Source organism: Zingiber officinale, chromosome 11B (genome assembly GCF_018446385.1).
Source record: "Zingiber officinale cultivar Zhangliang chromosome 11B, Zo_v1.1, whole genome shotgun sequence".
In the NCBI taxonomy this organism is placed as follows: Eukaryota; Viridiplantae; Streptophyta; class Magnoliopsida; order Zingiberales; family Zingiberaceae; genus Zingiber; species Zingiber officinale.
The window spans coordinates 39169968-39190153 of record NC_056007.1 but is presented as its reverse complement, the minus strand read 5'-3'; the positions used below and the strand labels follow the sequence as shown (position 1 = coordinate 39190153).

At 39.4% G+C, this 20186-nt stretch overlaps 1 protein-coding gene across 1 annotated transcript in view; it reads left to right on the top strand.

Moving 5' to 3' along the window:
* Positions 1-19791, top strand: part of LOC122033498 (phospholipid:diacylglycerol acyltransferase 1-like) — a 30527-nt gene extending 10736 nt beyond the window's left edge. Inside the window, exons 4-6 of the mRNA XM_042592538.1 lie at positions 10651-10975; positions 18164-18429; positions 19041-19791. Coding sequence (XP_042448472.1) covers positions 10651-10975; positions 18164-18429; positions 19041-19524 — 1075 coding nt within the window. The 3' untranslated portion in view covers positions 19525-19791. The remainder of the gene's footprint in view (positions 1-10650; positions 10976-18163; positions 18430-19040) is intronic.
* The last annotated feature ends 395 nt before the right edge of the window (positions 19792-20186 follow it).

Here is a 20186-nt window from a genome sequence, read left to right as displayed (position 1 = left end):
GGATGACTTTCCAGATGAAATGAAACATTTGATTTTTGAAAGAAAAAAAGTAATCTAAAACACAATCCAAGTTGTGAAAAAAAACTAATCTAAAACCCAGTTAAAGCTAGTTTGTGTCCCCCTTAAACATTGGTGATAATTGATGGTTATCCTTCGCTATCTTATCAACCATGTGCCTTCCCGTTTTCTCTTTCTTTTCCCCTGGCACATGCTTTGTGTGTTTTTGTAAACCTTAAATGCCACATTGGGGATGGGTGGCATGTTGGCTACTGCCATATCATGAGAACATTTATCACAATTGTAGGAGAACATTCTTTGCATTCAATTAGTGAGAAGGGGTTTGTTTCATGGAATGAAATGTCGTTCTGTGCTGTTCGTGCGGTTTTTACTATTCCGCCGGGCTGGCAAAACCGGCACCGGAGGCGTCCCTATCTCGACGCGTTGCAGGTGGTGCTGGAGAAGTCACGGGTCGCCTCTAGCGGTGCCGGAAGCATTGGGATGCCTTTGGTGGTGCTGAAGCATCGCGGGACGCCTCTTGTAGCACCGAAGGCATCGCGGGATGCCCAGAAGCCTCTGGCAACACTTTTGGCGCTGTCGGATGCCTCCGGCGACTCTTTTGGCGCTGACGGACGCCTCCGGCGACGCTTTTGGCGTGGACGGACGCCTCCGGCGACGCTTTTGGCGTGGACGGACGCCTCCGGCGACGCCGGATGCCTCCGGCGACTCTTTTGGCGCTGACGGACGCCTCCGGCGACGCTTTTGGCGTGGACGGACGCCTCCGGCGACGCTTTTGGCGTGGACGGACGCCTCCGGCGACGCTTTCGGTGCCGACGAACGCGACGCTTTCTACGCTTCCGGACGCCTCCGACGACGCTTTCTGCGTCGCCGGACGCCTCCGGTGACCCTTTCGGCGCCGCCGGACGCATCCCCCGATCCACCGCAGGCGGGCATCGGTGAGTTTAGGGTAGCGGCATTTTTTTCCAAGAAAAATAAATTTTTTATTTAATTAATTAAACAATTCATAAGGTACGTGTGATATTTCAAACATGCTTTTATAAACCCTAATTAAATAATCCTAATAAAATATATAAAAATATATTTAAAATAAAAATAAATTTAATAAATTTTATTAATTACTATTTTAAAAATTTAATAATTCTGATTTATATTCTAATTTTTTTTATTATTTTATATATTTTAAATTTCAAAAATAATATAGCCTTTCAAAAATAATATTGTAGAAGATTGAGGGAGTTTCTAGCCTTTCTAAAGGTCGTTTTTTCAAAAGCCGGGATTTAACTCTAGTTAGGTTTTATCACGATTTTAGCAAGGGGCGACAAGATTGGGTACTGATGGTATCCTGATTTATCTCCGAGCTAATCCTATTCAAACTATGGTATCCAGATTTATTCTCGAGCATCTCAAGTCATTAGAGTATTTTCCCGAGCAATCACATTCTCAGATGCTGCAATGATTCCCATCCGGAAGGCTATGTAAAGAGTGGAAGGAGGTAAGTCAAAGGGGTGGGTCTTCTTATTCCTGCAAGTGCAGGCAACTCTCCTCGTTCAAGCCCTCTTCTCGTCTTCTTTCTTTCATGGTCTTCTTATTCTTGCAAGCGGAGGCAACTCTCCTCCTTCAAACTCTCTTCTCTTCTTCTTCTTCTTCTTCTTCTTCTTCTTCTTTCTTTCATGGTCTTATTCTCGCAAGCGGACACAACTCTCCTCCTTTAAGCTCTCTTCTCGTCTTCTTCTTTCTTTCATCTTCTTTGTATGATCGGTGACTGACTTGAGCATCAGAAGGACAGTGCCGGCAAGCCAACCCAAACTCTAATTTGTGTTGCATCTCAGGATACTGTATCTCGCAAGTTGGAGGACGAATCTAAGTTTTCTGGAGAGGAGTCCGAGTGAGTGGAAAAAGAGACCTTCAAATTGGTGCTGTCTATGAGAAAATCCTATAAAAAGTTACACTACGATAAAAGATGAGCGGAAAGAGGAAGGGAGAGGGCCTGGGGTCGAAGGTGGCTACAGTCTCTTCTTTTCGAGTGGGGATTCATCGCTAGATCTGCGAGCTATGCTTCGGATCGTGCTTTTTGATAGATCGGCAAACCTTTGCTCGGAACACTTGTTGAGCCGCTTCCTCCGATGATTCCTTGGGGTTGCTGGATTGTAATAAGCGTCGCTTTTTCCGGGCATGCTTCCAGGTGCAGATCTTGATTCCAGTTTGTTGGCTCTGTTGGTATGCTGGTGTTGGTTGTGTTTATCTTTGATATATATGCTTTTTCTGCTTCCGATTTGGATTTTGTGTACATTCTTAGGTTACGTTTGGTTAGGAGTAATGTAATCAAGCTTGTAAAGTAATGTAATTAATATTACTTTAGTTGTATACTATGCATGTCGTCTTTGATTACAAGAGTGATTACATTCTTTTGTTTGATATCCATTATTTTTTATAAGGAATGTAATTCATATTATTATAAAATGACAAAAATATGCTGCGGCCTCTGCCAGCAGCGGCCGACAGCGGTAGCGACATCGACAGTCGGTTGGTGCAGGAAATGAACTAAGGGTATATTTGACATTTAAATTGTAGTTAAACATTGAGCTTGGAATGTAATTGGATTGCATGGCGTTTGTCTTGTAATCCAAATTACAAAACTTTATTACAGATTACATTATATTACATTACAGCTTTAGAACTGACCAAGCAAAGTAATCAATATTGCAATGTAATCTTGATTACATTACAAAGTTGATTAGCCCTCATCGAACATGACCTTAGTGTGATGATGATGGTTTGATATGAAATGCTCGTCAATGCACCTCCAATCTCGGGATTTCAATGAAAATACTCCTAGACCTCATCGATTATGTTGATTCAGGGACCTCCAAATTTACTAAATTGATTCTGTTATAGATGTAAGATGTCTATTGCTAACTTGATTAGGGCCTTCCCACCGAATACACGCACCAGCACTAGTAGTGGGGAGACGACACTTGAACTTTGTGATGAGGCAATGCAAAAATGCTTTCAAGAATTGGAGCTGGGGAAACATGCGTTTAGTCTCAAACTGAAAATATAAGCTTCACACTGAGTGAGCTTTTATGACACACATATGTTATGCTACACGAAGGGGAATTTATGTAAGCTCTTCTTCATACTTATCGGAGCTCAGACTCATCTTGTTACCTCAGGGATTTTATTGGGTACTCATTTCTCTAATTCTCATCATCAAACACATGCAAGTTGGATGTACATCCATTAGAATCTAATTGATGTATGCAGCGTGCTCTATTGAATTTACATGCTTTTCTTTTATTGAAGAGGTCTTGGACTCTTGCACATCATTTAATGGAAGCTCAGGTTATCACGTTATCCATCTCAACACTGTATAAAAGGCTTTGGTGAATGTGAAGAAATTGCTATCTCCTGTGAGGCTAAACTCCTAAGCATATTTCGTTGCTAATGTTGGAAATCCAGAGTGGTGTTCTTATATAGATTCAAAGTTGCCAATCCGAACCTTGTTTTGGTGTCCAAACAGATGCAACTTGTGCTGCTTCGGAAGTGTGGGTTATTCTAATATGTAGATTTGTATTTCAGAGACAAATCAACATACATAGTCTCCAATATTCAAAGATCTGTCACCTAGTATTTTATTCAGTCACCATTATAGAATAATCGGTCGACACCTCAAGATTACTCAATGTAGCTTGATTCACATGATGAAGGTTAACTAATAATCTCAAAGAGTTTTCATTGCAAGTTCGTTGTAGTAACCTGGAGAAATGTAAAAATTCTAACCAGTTGAAATAACTCTCGGACCATATGGATTTTGTAGAGATAAAACACTGCTAGAGTTAGCTGCTTTGCAAAATCTTGGGTTGGATATCCTTTGTTTATTTTCCACCGTTCCTTGACTATGCTCTTTACTTGGACCATGGACTTCCCGTACTATTTCGGAGGCAGCACATGGAGCTTCATAAATCAGAATTGGCATTTTTTGTTGAACATCTTGGATTTCCGGTTGGTAATCTCAAGGAGTCTTCACTAATGAGGCAGGGGTATTAAAGGCTCGCCAACCTCACAAAATTCCAAGATCATCAAGAATACTAAAAACGTGGATATTCCCACTCTTTCCAATTCCGGAGCAATATGTCTTTCCCGAGTAATATGTCCTTTCCTGAGCAATATGTCTTTCTTGAGCAATATATCCTTCCTGAGCAATATGTCTTCCCGATCAAAATATTCTTCTCGAGAAATATTTCCCGAGCGCAATATTTTCAGCCTAACGGACCTCGATCGAAATGATCATAATTTTATTTAGGAATATTATTTTCGAACACTACTTTTTTTTGAAATGATATATGGCTTGCTTTGTAATTTGTTCTTAATAACAACAGATTAATCTTTAAAGTTGACACAAAAATCTGATGACTTCTAAACTTTTCTGTGTTACATGAATGATAGCAGAAATTGTATAATCATGGGCTTATATATGAACACAGCGATGGTGCAAGTCATATTTCTTTAAGTTTCTAGTATTCTCCTTAACACACTTTGTGGGGTTTAGTGGGTTGATGGATATTTTCTTTGGGATCGTTCTTGGAATCATATTATTGGTCAATGTTGAAACTATTTGTGCTTGGATTTTGACTATCATCAATCAAGAACAAAAGACCGGTTGTGTTGCGTTGTATGGTTAAAAGGTGTATCAGTTTTATAGTGAGCTAGCAGAGTTTCTGGGCATAATTTCTCTGGATGCAATTAGGGGTGAGCATTCGGTTAATTCGGTCCATAAATTAACCGAATTAACCGAAAACCGATTTAGTGTTGGCTAACCGAATCATATCAAAGTTTTACTAAAACTGAATTAACCGAATTAGTTATTTCAGTTAACACCGAATTAACTAAATTTGTTTAAAATAATAATAAAAAGAATTTATACAAAATTAATATCAAATTAATCGAATTAACCGAATGCTCACCCCTAGATGCAATTCCGGATGTAGGCTCAAGGCATGAGGTTCTCTACAGCAAATATTATAGGACAAGGAGTCATTCCCACCATTATTGCTGATTGGAGGCGACGAAAGAAATTATAGCCCTATGATTTCTTGTTAAAGCAGGCACAATAAAGAGATAGTCACAATAAATAGGGATATTTTGACTGATCACTCCTTTACTCATATCATTTCCTCTTAGAGATAGAGTCTTATCGTTGAGCCTAAGCCGCTTTCGGATCATGAGGACTTTTTCTAAATTCCTTTTGTAATTTTGTAATTCGTATAACTGTCAAATTTAAATTTATGTGATTATTCTCTCTAATCATTTTTAGGAATTTTCAGGTCTTTTCTTTTATGCTCTCAATAAACCTGATATTTACTTCCTCTATAGTGTTAACTTATCATTGTCTTCACACCAGGACTTATTCGTGGATTGGTTTCTCGTCCTAAGCGTTCGGGTCATTGTCTTCACACTAGCATCTCAGCCACTTAGTTATCACCTAGCCTTAGCATTTGTTGCTTGGCCCTAGTTTTCAGTCCTTCTGTTGCAACCACACAACTTCAGCTTGGCCAACTAGTCTTATCTCTTAGTTCTTCAGCTTGGCTGCACGACCTTATATTGTGGGATCAAGCTCTTATCCCTGGTCTAAATTAAATAGGTCTTTTGGTATTCATGACATTTCTTTTCTTTTAGGCAGCGCCTTTGATATTCTCATTATTATCTTTTAGATTTAGGGATCGAGTTCCTATTCCCGATAGGGATAATGCTATCAAAGAAAGATTGGTCTTATCCCACTATGACAGCATGCAGGCACCGTCATAATCATCTATGGGCTAGATATATATTATAGCCTTTGGGCAAACTATAAAGTCCTAGGTTCCAAGTAAACTAGTGCCTCCCAGCCCATTATAACAATCAATGTGCTAGGTATAGGACTTTTCGCCTCCGGGCAAAATATAATAGCCTATGGGCTAGGTATATTCTCATTGTGTCTGGGCAAACTACAACAACCTAAGAGCTTATATTCGCATTGCCTTTGGGCAACTATAACAGTCTATGAGTTAGATAAACTATCGCTGCCTCTGACCCAACTTATAACAACCAATGCGCTAAGTATAAGACTTTTCGCCTCCGAACAAACTATAACAACCCCTATATTATGATTGCATCTAAATTTTACTATTCTCTCACAGCCTTCGAGCTCAGTCTTTCTCACAACCTCTGGGCTATAGTTATAATAACCTTCGTGCTATATTATTTTATAGCAACCTCATGACTATGTTACTCTAATCATTTCATTATTCAACTCAATAATATTCCATGGTGGGATCAGTTTTTTGTCTCATTATCCAGTTCAGTAATATCCTTATGCAAGATAGGATTTCTGTCTCTTTGGTATTCTTATGGTTATCTTCCGACGAATTGAACTTTTGACCATTTAGTACTTTTTCTAGTATTACTAATCTGATTGGAATGCCGTTGGACTTCTTGTATCCTATTATTATTATTATTATTATTATTATTATCCTCGAGTGAGATTATATTTTCTTGCCTTTTCAGTATTGCTACTTGCCCTCACGACCAAGGGATCAAACTCCTCTCCCTAATTCGGACATTAGTCTTCCGGTCTTTATAGTATTCTCGTTATTATCCCCGGGCTGGAATGGTCTGTCAGTTTTTTGTGGTATTCTTCTTATTATTCTGGATTGGGTTTATATTGTTTTTTGGCATTCTTATTATTCCCGGTTGGGACTATTAGACTTTAGATTTTATTTTTGGTCTTTTTATGCTCCGTAACAGTGCTTCTGTTTGGTATTGTTATCATGCTTATCTCATTCTTCTATTGGGTACTAAACATAACATTTAATTCATTCAAAAAAGTTTTCATTATATAAAAAGGAAGTATTTCTCTCTGTTAAAAGAAAAGAATCAAGTGTGGTATGTGGATGAATATTTACTCTTATTGGAATATTAATCTTGGTGCATGATGACATCTAGGGTTCTCTTCATATTGATCCTGTTCGACTTAATATTTTTAATCAGACTTCATTCGATTTCACTTCTCAGTCCGATTTGAAGGAGGGACATCTGATGGTATCTGGATTTATCCCTGAGTTGATCCTATTGGACCAGTATTTTTAATCGGATTTCATTTGACTTTGCTTACTTGAACGAGAAACATCTGATGATATTCGAATTTATCCCTAAGCTGACCCTATTCTACCAAGTACTTTTAATCAGATTTTATTTGACTTCGCTCTTGAGTCCGACTTGCAGTGGGACATCTGATAGTATCCGGATTTATGCCCGAGTATCTCGAGTCACTAGAGTATTCTCCTGAGCAATCACAGTCTACCATAATAGTATTACTAAAGTGTTTGGCAAACTATTCTAATTGCCTGAGCAATTCTAAGTGCTCAAAATACTATAGTACAACACTGTTATAGTAATTCTACCGTAAGCTACAGTGATACTACAATACAACATAGCTACAGTGTTTTTGGAAATTGTTCCTTCTCCGAGCAATCCAATTGTACAAATGCTATACTACAACACTACTACAGGAACTAAAGTGGTGCTACTGTATTTCTGGAAGCCATTCTTTCTCCGAGCAATCCAAATGTCCAAATGCTATAGTACAACACTGCTAACTAAAGTGGTGCTATAGTATTTCTAGAAACCATTCTTTCTCCGAGCAATCCAAGTGACCAAATGTTACAATACAATACTGCTATAGTGGTGCTACAGTATTTCTGGAACCATTCTTTCTTCGAGCAATCCATGTGCTCAAATGTTACATTACAACATTGCTATAGTAGCTATAGTGATGCTACAGTGTTCTTGGAAATCATATTAATCTCCTGAACTCTCACGTTCCCATATGCTATAGTATTAGTAAAATAAAGTTACGATTCTATGGAAATCAATCTATTTTGTCGAGCAATATTATCAAGTTCCGTCGAGGATTAGAGGCTCTGAAGTTTTTGGTTAATACACGGCGATCGATGAATGGAGAAATAAGTGATGGTTGTCGAATCTGGTCCCTAATCATTCCTGAAGTGGATAGCTAATGGGCTACGTGGAGATTCCCTTTCAGAAGGCTATATAAAGAGTGGAATGAGGTAAGTCACAGGTGGTGGATCTTCTTATTCTCGTAGGCAGAGGCAACTCTCCTTCAAACTCTTCTCTTCTTCTTCTTCTTTGTCTTCTTTCTTTCATTTCTTCTTCGTCTGATCTTTGACTGACTTGAGTGTCGGAGGAGCCGTGCCAGCAAGCCGACCCAAATTCTAATTGTGTTACATCTCAGGATACCTAATCTCACAAGTTGGAGGACAAATCTAAGCTTTCTGGAAAGGAGGAGCTTGAGTGAGCGAAAAAGGGGCCATTAAGTACATAGTTGTGAAAAGCACGCCCTTGGCTATGCCTAGGCGTAAGGCGTAGCCTGGCACGGCATTTGCGCTTGGGCAGTGACCCAGGTGCAGTACTTGAATGAAGCGCGCTTAATCGTGCGCCTTTTGGAGGTTAAAGAGGCACAATTTTTCTTGCTTTATTGAAGTTTTATTTTATTTTTTTAAAGTCTAACACATACCTTTAAATACCCTTTAAACTAATTAGGTTGCATTAATTTGTATGCATACGACACATTTTTCTTGCTTGATTCTTCCTTTCCCCTAGAAAATGAACATCAACCTCTTTTGGTTTCTTGCAAACGTATTTATAGACTATTCCTCTCCCCTCAAAAATCAGTATCAACCTCCCCTCCCCTCCACTCTCTTCTCAAATGTGAACTCTTCTCTAGCCTACAATATTAATGTCGGTCTTCTAGATTTGACTATACTTTCTTGCTTTTCTTCTTTTATTTTGTCATAATGGTATATTTTTTTCCTCGTAGATTTAAGTTCATAATTTTTCTTATCGGTTTTGTTTTTTTTTTTCTTTCACATAATCAAATTGTAAATTATTAAGAAGTTTACATTCTAATGATTGTGTTTTTTCATTCCTCATAAATTCAAATTGTAAATTAGTTTAGAATTTTCATTCCACTGATTTTGATTTTTCTTTAATTTAAAATTTGATTTTGATTAGGAAGATAAACTATTTTAATATTTGAATGTTAGTGAATTTTATATTTATATTATTGTTTAATAGTTTATGAAATATTTAGATTTCGTTAGCGAAATATTTTGACAAAAATTCTCGATATATGTTTGAATTATAAAAATTTATACCCAAATATCTTACTTCGGTAAGGCGTACGTCTCACTTTGCATCTAGCGCCTCAGGTCCCACGCCACCAATATGCTTTTGGGCACCTCATGCCTCAAATAACTATGATCAAGTACCTATACTACTTCTGGTTCCTTTGGTCCTTGGTAAAAAAAAAAAAAATCAACTCCAGCATGATGCGACACCTGCCTTTAGACGTGTTGACGCATCATTGGCCATTAGATTCTATTGCAGAGACAAGGATGATTTCAAAGGTTTTTGTTCGCATTCCACCCAGCTAGCTGACAAATCACATGCAACATCATTGTTCTTAATCATCATCGTCAGTGATACTTCTGAGGATGATGCGTCCAACAATTCAACGTCAAATGTTCTCCATCTCAGGGAGAATGATGCGTGAATAGAAAAAAGTAATTTTAGTATTTTATTATTATTATTATCTAATTTGGTATTTAAGATATTTTTTCAATCTTTTATATTTTTATATTTTGAGTCTGTTTAGAAATTTTATGATTGTGGGTATTTTTTTCTTTTTGGTAGGATTCTTTTCCTTTCTTTACAAATTAGGAATTGGGTCTATATTTTGGGATTATTTTCTTTTTTTGATCTTAAAGTTTAGAGTCTATATAAAGATCTGTTTAGTTAATGTTTTGAGACAGTTTTGATTAATGTTATTTTTAGCCGCTGTCTCCTTTTTGGAACGTGATGTTTTTCCTATTTTATGGTATTCCCCTTCTAATCAATAGATATTATTGGTGCACGAATTAACGGATTCAATAGTCGCTTATGGTATTTGTACGTGAATCAACGGAATTGATTGTTATCCGTTGCATCACTATATATTTGCATGAAATTTGAATAAGAAAAAGATCTAAGTTTGCCTAGCTTGAATTAACACTCAATTCAACCTATCTAGTGGACAAATCCAATACTCAATTCTATCATATCTAAGCAGCGGTTTAAAAGACAATGTATTATAAAAAAATTGTATAGGAAATATGCAAAAGCTATTGCCCATCATGTTTAGTAAAACAATGTTACAGTTGAGTTTAATTTTTTTTATGGAAATGTTATTATTTTGGGTTTTTGTATATTAGTCATGGCAAAATGTGCTACCCACTTACATGTCACTTTTTTTTCATTAACACACTCTGATACTTGTATACTGGCAGTTTTTATGCTGGTAAACCAATGTCTTTGCTTCATTTATTTGCTATTTATGTGCATCATCAATGTTTGACTCTTGCTTATTATTTTAATTTGTGTTCTTGAATTAAAAAAATACCTAGCAAAAGTGGCTCCAGCTATTAGAACTTTTTTACCTTTTAATGTTGTGAGCAAGACCTGTCATATCATTGACGCCTTCTATTTATATCATTTCTTCAATTGACTTGTAGTGCAACTTGTCCATTTCTTTTGTAGGGCCATAGCACCTGGTGTTTTGGATTCTGATTTTCTTGGTTTTCAAACATTACGTCATGTCATGCGCATGACTCGAACATGGGATTCAACTATGTCCATGATTCCTAAAGGCGGAGATACAATTTGGGGTGGTTTAGAATGGTCTCCTGAAGAAGGCTATGAGTGTGCTCCTAAGAAGAATAAGAATAATGATTCTCATCAATCCAAAGATGTTGATAAGGAGATGATTGACGTTCCATCAAGAGTCAACTATGGCAGGATTATTTCTTTTGGGAAAAATGTTGCAGAGACACCTTCAGCCAAGTTAAAGCAGACTGATTTTCGGGTAATTAAAACCCTCTTTCTGATACTTATGTATTTAACCAAGTCATCTAACATATTCATGCTAGTCCTATCATTCTAGATTCTTTTAGTGAATGCTGTGTTTCTTATCTTTGATACTTAAGTTCAGGTTATTCCAAGTGAAGAATACATCATCCTGTTGATGATAAAATAATCAAATTGCTTAGGGTCTCTGACATGATAATACTTTATATATGCACACTGGCTTCTCCATTTGTCAATCCGATAATGATTATACTTATGATTTTCTTATCACGGTTCACATCCCTTTCTTAGTTCGTGCCTTGCAGCAATAAATACCTACAGAAGATCTTTATGGAAAAATATAAATACTAAATGGCAATTCTAAAATATGTTTGTCAATCTGATAGTGATTATATTTATGATTTTATCCTGGTTCAAATCCCTTTATTAGTTAGTGCCCAGTCATGATAACTACCTACAGCTGCACTTTATGGCAAAATAACTAAATAACACTTCTAAAGTCTAAAAGAGATGAGGGAGTAGCATAAATGGCAGAAGGGGATATCTAATGTCAACAGTAGTGGTTGTAGAGGATTGTTAATATGAACTAGAATTCTAACCAGAGGGGGTGAATAACATGTTCAAATACAAATTCCTTATTTTTCTAGGCCAAAACGCTTGTTAAAACTTGTGGGTGCTTTAGTTAGCACAACAATAATGATAAAAACCACAAAACTAATAGAAAAATTTATGACGTTCAAATCCTAGGACTTACTCCATGGTTTATGGATCCCGTAGGTGGATTATGTTTGAAAACCCATTAATAAAAAGCTCCTTGGTTAGAGCAACCTATCACAAAGTATGAAAATGATGAACAAAAAGAAAGAAGATAATACCAAGCAAGTAGAAGGCTCAGAATGAGCACTTAGGGAATGAGCGTGGCCTCTATTTATATTAGAAAGGTAACATTTAAATAGAGGGTAATCTTCTGGTTCGGATAACTTCTAGTAGATTTAAGCAATTGATGGTTTCAACAAACTTATTCATCCAATGGATACTTTTGAGTTAACTTAAGACGTTTTAGTCACTCAATTCAAACATAAAGGTACAATCAAACATAAAGGTACCTTATTGTGAGCAGAAAGAGTTTAGTTAACTCAGTAATAAACTCAAACACTCTAGTCGACTGGAACTGCTATTAGTCGACTTAGTCTAATTGAGAATTCTGACTTTGCTTGTCTTACTCCTAGCAAACCTATGTAAAGCTCTAGGGTCCAGGTTGGTTATATACTACTACTAAGATCTCATTGTTCCTTAGTCAAAGTCTTTTAACAAGTCAACTAAATCTAAAGTATGAACCCCAAGATTTTAATTCATAAATAATCGTCTCCACATTGTGGCAACTTTATGTTGTCCAAGAGTACACCTCTCATTAAGTCCTTAGTCCTTCAAATGCACCAAAGCATTGGTTAATTGCACATTATCACAGATTTATTTTTTAGCACCATTCGCCAGTGTGACATTTAGACAACTTATCACTTCAAAGTAGCCAAGTAAGCTTAAATTATTGGAGATCCACACGAAAAAAATGATAATTCCAGTTAGCCTCACTATCCCTGGGGTGACCGGCCCGGCCCCACAGAAGTTTTCCACCGGCCACCAGGGTAAATCGGGAAGCGCATGCGGCGACCAGTTCAGAAGCCCAGCATCCTTTGGTTACGCCCCCCATTTGGAGGAAAAATTCCTGTAAATATGCCGTAGCTGGGGTTCGAATCGCGGGTGCCTGGATGACAACTTGGATGCCCTACCGCGATACCATGGCCCCGAGGACTATTGGAGATCCACACAAGAAGCTAAGAGAGATTGAGAGGGAGTAATAAAGAGAGCTTTATTCTTGAGGATAATCTACATGTGAAGGGAAGATTGGTATTTATAGACATCCCCCTCTCAAATATATGGTTGAGATCAATTTGATCCAATGGTATAGTCTAGAAGGTTGCTACAAAATAGTACCCCCGGCCGGCCTAGGGAGCATCCCATATAGTACCCAACTAGACAATACCCCAATGCACTCCTCCAAATCGTCATCAATGCCTTACGGTTGTCTTTGAACAGGCTGGGAGCATTCCATGATTTCACTCACTGCTTTCGATTGCACCGTGGTTGCCCCATTGTTGTTGGGTTCACAGGGCTCACCATCAAAGGCTAGCTTGATCAGCATCAGTTGCCACAAGATCCTCCAGGTCAACGGTGTTTGTGTTGCCCAGTGCACCAGGACCAAAATCTCATTGCCCCCGGAAACCGGTTGCATTGCCAAACCTTGACAGCCACTTCCCAAAGCAGAAGTACCTGCAGAGTTCCCTGCAACAGGTGCAGATCCAATATAGGGTTGGGCAACACATTTTGGGAAGTCAAAGCCTCCAATTTGTCAGCAGTTTTGTCCACCACAATAGCAGCCCTCTTTTTGCAAGGTCAGCAGTAGTTCAAGATCTGAGTTGCAAAGATGTGCACTCACCAAAACGGTCAAACAGCAAGTCCAGAGATGAATTGCAGGAGTCTGCACCCACTAAATCAGGAAAGAACCAGCCTGCCCACTGACTAGCCAGCCATCCCTGTCTCAGCCACCAACCACCAGCGTAGTTGTCTTCTCTGGTGATCACCGGAGCCCTCAAAGTTGAAACTCTACCCCTTGGACATGAGCCCATCAGAGTGCCCACTCTCACCCACTGCCTAGATGAAGAGCATTATAGATCAGGCACCTAGCATAACAAGGAGTGCCCACCTCCCATGCCCAGCGCATCAGGCTAGGCGAGTCGTCACACGCATAGAAGTGTGCTCCACTTCGTGCACCTCCTTCCAAGAGCACAACACACCGCAATCTAGCACCAGTGGAAGAAACACCTAACCTGCACGTACAAGCTGTGGATGTTGTCTCAACCAGCAGCACCACCGCCGTCGCCAATGAGGCACAGCTCATAAGCTCCCAGCCTGCCACAGCCACCTCCAGTCACCTTCTCTTAGAGAGATTTTAGAGAGAAGGGAGAACTTATTGAGAACTCAACTCTTATTGAGAGCTCTTTCTTTTTTGGATAAAGACAGAGAGCTCTTATTGAGAGCTCTTTTTTAATAATCCGATTAATCTTGGAGGTAGACGACCTTTCTCAGTTCGCCTACCGAGGATATCTAGAGTATAATTTATGCACACTTATAGGTCGATCTCTAGAAAATATTTGTTCCTACTGAGATTCAAACTCTGGTCCTACTAAGAGCTCTTTTTTTATCAGTAAATGTATATGTTATATGAGTCAAAATGTACAATGTAGGTCCTGCAGTCTACTCATGTTCTGGTCCAGTATACATGTACCTTCACTCTCATGAAAATCTGCTCTACATCAATCCTGACCTCATAAAAAAAATTGCTATTCCTTGCCTATCATACAAAATATTTCATAGCAGACATAGCAAGGTGATGAAAGGTTCAAGTCCTGCGATAATGGTGCTTGAAAACCCTCAACATCCGTCTCTAGGTGGACATCTCCTTGGATATATGCAGCCACTCCAAAATCCGCCTCCATAACCCAACTGATGCAAACAAGCAGTCAATCTCCCAATCGATGCTGCATCACTTCAGCTAAAAAGTAGGTCATCAGCATAGGCTAGGTGGGCAAGTCTGAGGTGGGCACGTTGTGGACTGTGGGCGGAAGCTGAAACTTATCTAGTGCACTATCGCCTCACAAATATGTCAATACAGATACCAAATAGGTAGGGCGATAGTGGGTCACCATGTTGCAGCCCTCTAGTTCCTCGGAAGTGTCCAAAAGTCCCTCCGTTAATGGCCAACATAGATGAGTGCCTGATTCTGCGTATCCTCGGCTAGTTGAGGGGAGAGAAGAACGAAGAAGCATTCATATAACAGTAAGAGATTCAATCCACTCTTTGGTGTCAAGAGGGGGAAAGGTACAAGAGGATCAACGTCTCTGTCATTAGCCTTTTTATTGACAGTAACTCTTTTTATAGTGAGAAAAAGATATATGAAAGGAGTCGAGTATTGGTAGTCACGAGATCATTGGTATTGGATGTATCATTAGGTTTTGCCGAGTCAAATATGTTCTGCTGATCTTTTTCCATTGAAGAAAAGAGATCCCTTACACAAAAATCATTCATATTAAAAGCCTTCTGAAGGTCAATCTTCATGATTCATCTCAGTGAAATGCGCTTTCTACTATATTTTCTAAATAGCTCCCGTGTTAAATGAATATTATCAATAATAAGTTTGCCCTTCATGAAAGCTACCGGGACTTATGAAGAATGTGATCTAATATGTTTGAAATCTTGGCTACCAATAATTTAGAGTTAACTTTATAGACAATACAGCAGGAAATGAGCCAATAGTGTGTTACCTTACTAACATTGACCGACTTGAGGATAACTGCTATCAGTGTATGATTCTATTGACGAAGTAATCTTTCACTATTAAAGAATTCCATGACAGCAACAACAAAATCTGCACTCACTGTGTTCGGTCCATGCGTGTTTGAAGAACCCATCCAATCCAGGCACTCTTTGATCACCAATATCAAACAATGCCATCCTGATTTCATCAGTGGTTGGCAAGGAGACGAGCTGGGGATGCTGTTCGGAGTTGAGAAGCCGGCCAAACTGTAGACTTTGCTGAGGGAGTGTTGTCCGGCCTGTTGTGGTGCCTAGTTGGTCCTGAAAGTGCATAGTGAAGGCTCTGGACTGCCTCCTCAAATGTAGTTAGGCTCCCATCGAGCTTCGCTACTGATGTGATTTTATTGCGCTGGTTGTTCCGCTTAACTAGTGCATGAAAGAAGAGTTCCAATCCACTTGCTTGAATAACCCACCTTAACTTGATGCAAATAGAAATTGTATTCAACTGCATTAAGTCGTACGACAGCCTGCTGGAGTTCTTTGTAGTTGGCAGCCATATCTCCATCTGCCAGGCCTGCAACCTGCACCTCATCCGGCCGTTGACAAGCAGCGGCTACCCTATTTGAGATATGCTGAAAGTGCTCAGTGTTGAGTTGCTTCAGATCAGTTTTCAACAGCCTAAGAACCTGCCGAACTCTGACCTAAGTTGTGTTGTGCTGAACCTACTGCTGGTAGGTTGTCCATTTGTTTTTGACAAGCTGCAGAAACATGTCATTCTTGACCCACATGTTAAAAGAACTTGAAAGGTCGTGAAATGTGAGTGCCACCATCCAAAACCGAGTCTAAACATATGAATGGTTGGAGAGGCAGCCCGGAGGAGTAAATTCAGCATAACTGCGTAGCTCAGCCTTCAGCCAAGATTTGTTGATGAGTGCATGGTTCAATTTGCTGCAAATATGGTCGTTAACCTTGTATAGCGGCAGCCAGTGTTCACCAAATCCTCCAAGCCTGCAGAGGCCATGAAGTGCTGAAAATTCGACGTGCAATACTGCATGACCGGAAGTTCTCGTTTATACTCAGCAGACAAAAAGCAATTGAAATCCCCCATAACCAGCCACATCAGCCACATATCAGTAGCGAGGTGCAGTAAACCTTCCCACAAAGGCTTCCTTCTGACCAGGGACAGGTTACCATAAATGAAAGTAACAGCAAACAGGGAAAGTAACTTCAAATTATGATTACCAGCAGCCCAGAGTTTCGTCTTCAATACTCTCAAAACATCTAAAGAGGTTCTCCACCCCCTTTTGCTTGAGGCCCCTTGTTGAGGCCTCGAATATTCTATGAGCTGATCTTCATAGCCCCAGGGACGGTATGGGCCGTCCAGTGCTGGTCTTTTTTTTCCCCTTAGCAGTAGTAGTCGCAATTCCAGTCAACAGAGTATATTTGTCCATGCCATGATTTGTGCCAACCGCTTCTTTCAGATTTCCACTAACAGCTAATGTTGCTGCAGGCTCTGGATTTGCCTTTGCTGTGATTGTCAGTGGGATAGGTCTGTTAAGTCCAATCTGTTTGGACAGAGCAGGATCGGTGGGAGCCTGCAACTGCCCCTTCTCTACTGGGAGGGCACCAGCTTTGAGCTTTTTTATGCTTTCTGATTGGTGTGCACCTTTTATGCCTCTACTCCATCCATGCTAGGTTCACAACTTTGATCAGCCTCCTGGTGTACCATTTCAGCAGTCACGGAACCCTAGTTTCTGTTGTCTGCGCTGTCCCTGCAGGATCATTGGGCCCAACCCCTGTCTGGCACTCCATCTATTTTTCTCGGAGACTGAAACTGTGCCACACCAGCTACTCTGCAGAAGTAGCAAAGTTGCCTTGCTGCTGTAATACCTCTGTCATTACTGATGGCACCACTGCTGGGTATATGCCTGAGCCAGCTCCTGAGGATGACGGGCAGCACATCTGCTCTGTTGGTGCCTCTGCTGGACCTGCAGGTGATGCCAAGGATGGGGGGCAGCACACTTGCTGACGATCAGTAGCCGCTGCCAACCCATGCTGCTGTGCCTCTGTCTGCGGTTTCTGGCTAGCAGAATGAGCAGATTGGAAGCTAACTGAGGCTTCGCATTGAGGGAGGTAGTGACCCATTCTCTGACAACCTAGACAAAACTTAAAATGTGATTTAAAGTGAAGGGGGAGGTCTACCTAAGTACCCGCCGGGACACACAGCGGGGAAGAATTCCGATAGTTGTGGTGATATCAACATCCACCAGGACCCTCACAAAGTTGATAGAGTGCTCAGATGGTAGAGTGCTCGCTTAGCATGCGAGAGGCATGGGGATTGATACCCCGCATCACCACGAAAATCATATGTTATGTCCTCTAGGGCATGGTGTGGTAGTAAAATGGCGGGCGGGGCTCATTCACATGCAGCAATCGAATCTCATGTTGGATATTCCTGAATACCCAAGGAGTTCGAACCACTGGTAATGCTGGGACCTCTCTGTGGTCCACCTATACTTCTAGAATTTACCTGGTTGGTGATTCGTGAGGCCGAGAAGGAACGGGCTATCCACCTTTAGGATTAGTCGAAGTGCAAGAATTGGATACCTCGATTAAATCTTATCCAAATGCCTTTCGAATTTTTTTATCTATATGAGTTTACCTCTTAAATCATAGAAATAAGTTGCATGTCTTCATAGAAGCTACCCATCTCTAGTGAGCAATGTAATTACATTTATAAAGTAATTTTAATGTTGAAATAAAGTTTTCTTAGGCCTAACATCTTTTCTAATTGCTAATTAACCTGTATGTACAGGATGCCATTAAGGGAAACAATGTTGCTCATTCAAATTCTTCTTGTCGAGAAATTTGGACCGAATACCATGAAATGGGTTGGGCAGGAATTAAAGCAGTTGCTGATTTTAAAGTATATACAGCTGGTTCTCTCCTGGATCTTCTTCATTTTGTTGCTCCAAAGATGATGCAGCGTGGAAGTGCACATCATTCATATGGAATTGCTGATGATCTTGATGACCCAAAATATATGCACTATAAGTATTGGTCAAATCCCTTGGAGACAAAGTAAGTGACTTTAAAACTCAGAATTGTCGATTCCAACCTATTTTAAAAAATAAATTCTTGTGTTCCATGGCTTTATACGAAGCTTTTTGCTATGTTTAAAATGATATCTATTACTTCTCTGAATCACAACATAGTAAGCATCAAAAGGTTTTTAACTGTTTCCATGCAAATAATTATCTCCACAAGAGTCTCGTCCTGATCATCCTTATTAGTATTTAGAGAAAAAGCAACAACTAGTATATCAGTTTGTCGGGGAAAAAGTTTTGCTTAGTGATGCAAAATAACCAAAAAATAAACATCTTGCTCGACTGCCATGTAGTTTTAGAGAAGAAATAGAAGGGATTGTATCTTTTATCTTGCACTGAATACCAAGATAAATATTAGGTGCATTCTATTGTGAATATTATCTACAGATAAAACTTGAATTTACAGTTTGGGAAAGATTGAAAACATTTTTCATGAAAAAGATACACTGATATAATTTTCATTTTCTATACACCTTGAATTTACCAATGTAAAACAATTTTAATTTGTGCTTACATTCTTGTACTCTCTTTTTTTTTTGGTCTTCGAACTTATACTCTATTAATGTACAAACTACTGCCCCCCAGGTTACCAAATGCTCCTGATATGGAGATATACTCCCTATATGGAGTGGGAATACCTACAGAAAGAGCGTACGTTTACAAGTTATCCCCTCATGCGGAATGCTATATTCCATTCCAGATTGATACTTCTGCAAACGGTGGAAATGAAGAAAGCTGCTTGCGAGGTGGTGTGTACCTGGTTAATGGAGACGAGACTGTGCCAGTGTTAAGTGCAGGATACATGTGCGCTAAAGGATGGCGTGGAAAAACCCGATTCAATCCTTCTGGTATGAAGACTTACGTCAGGGAGTATGATCATGCTCCTCCAGCTAATCTCTTGGAAGGCCGTGGCACGCAGAGCGGTGCTCATGTCGATATAATGGGCAACTTTGCATTGATAGAGGATATTATTAGAGTAGCTGCTGGTGCTACCGGAGAGGACATAGGTAGCGATCATGCCTATACTGATATATTTAAATGGTCAGAAAGAATCAACCTACGTCTATGAATCCAGTTGAATACCCACAACGTGAATACTTGAAATGCAGACAAGAAAGAGCAGTGCTAAGTATATTTTGGGTGATCGTCTTTTATTTAACGGCAAGAGTTTGGCCATTGGTGTATTTAGTTTTCTTATCGTTTGTGGACACGATAACTTTCCCTTGAAGCTCCAATCCAAATTAATATTGGATCGGATCAATCATTTATACTAGAAATTGTGCTCTCAGATTTATTGATATATTTAAGCATTTAAGTCTGGGTGAGCGTTATCATCTATCTTTTGTTTTTGCAATCCAAGATAACAGGTGTTACAGTTTGGTCACTTGGATCAGACCAATTAATGTCCAGGACAGGCAAAAAGGAAGGCAGCAGGAGGTTGTTTCTTTAATCCAGGTGTTTGAATTTCGTCCGACTAATTTTGAAGGTAAATGACTTTTTCTTTGTTTTGCCAATTCAATAAATTTAGAGTATAATTTATGTACATTTACAAGTCGATCTCTAGAATATTCATTTTAAAATATACATAATTTTTTTTTCTAGTTGATCTGCAGTTGTGTTTTCATCCTTGGGCAGTGTAAGATTTTCCAAGATGGCTCCTCATCGAGCTTTCCATTTTGTTGACAATTCACCGATGTGTCAAAGGGACTTGCTCGTAGTCGTTGATTGTGT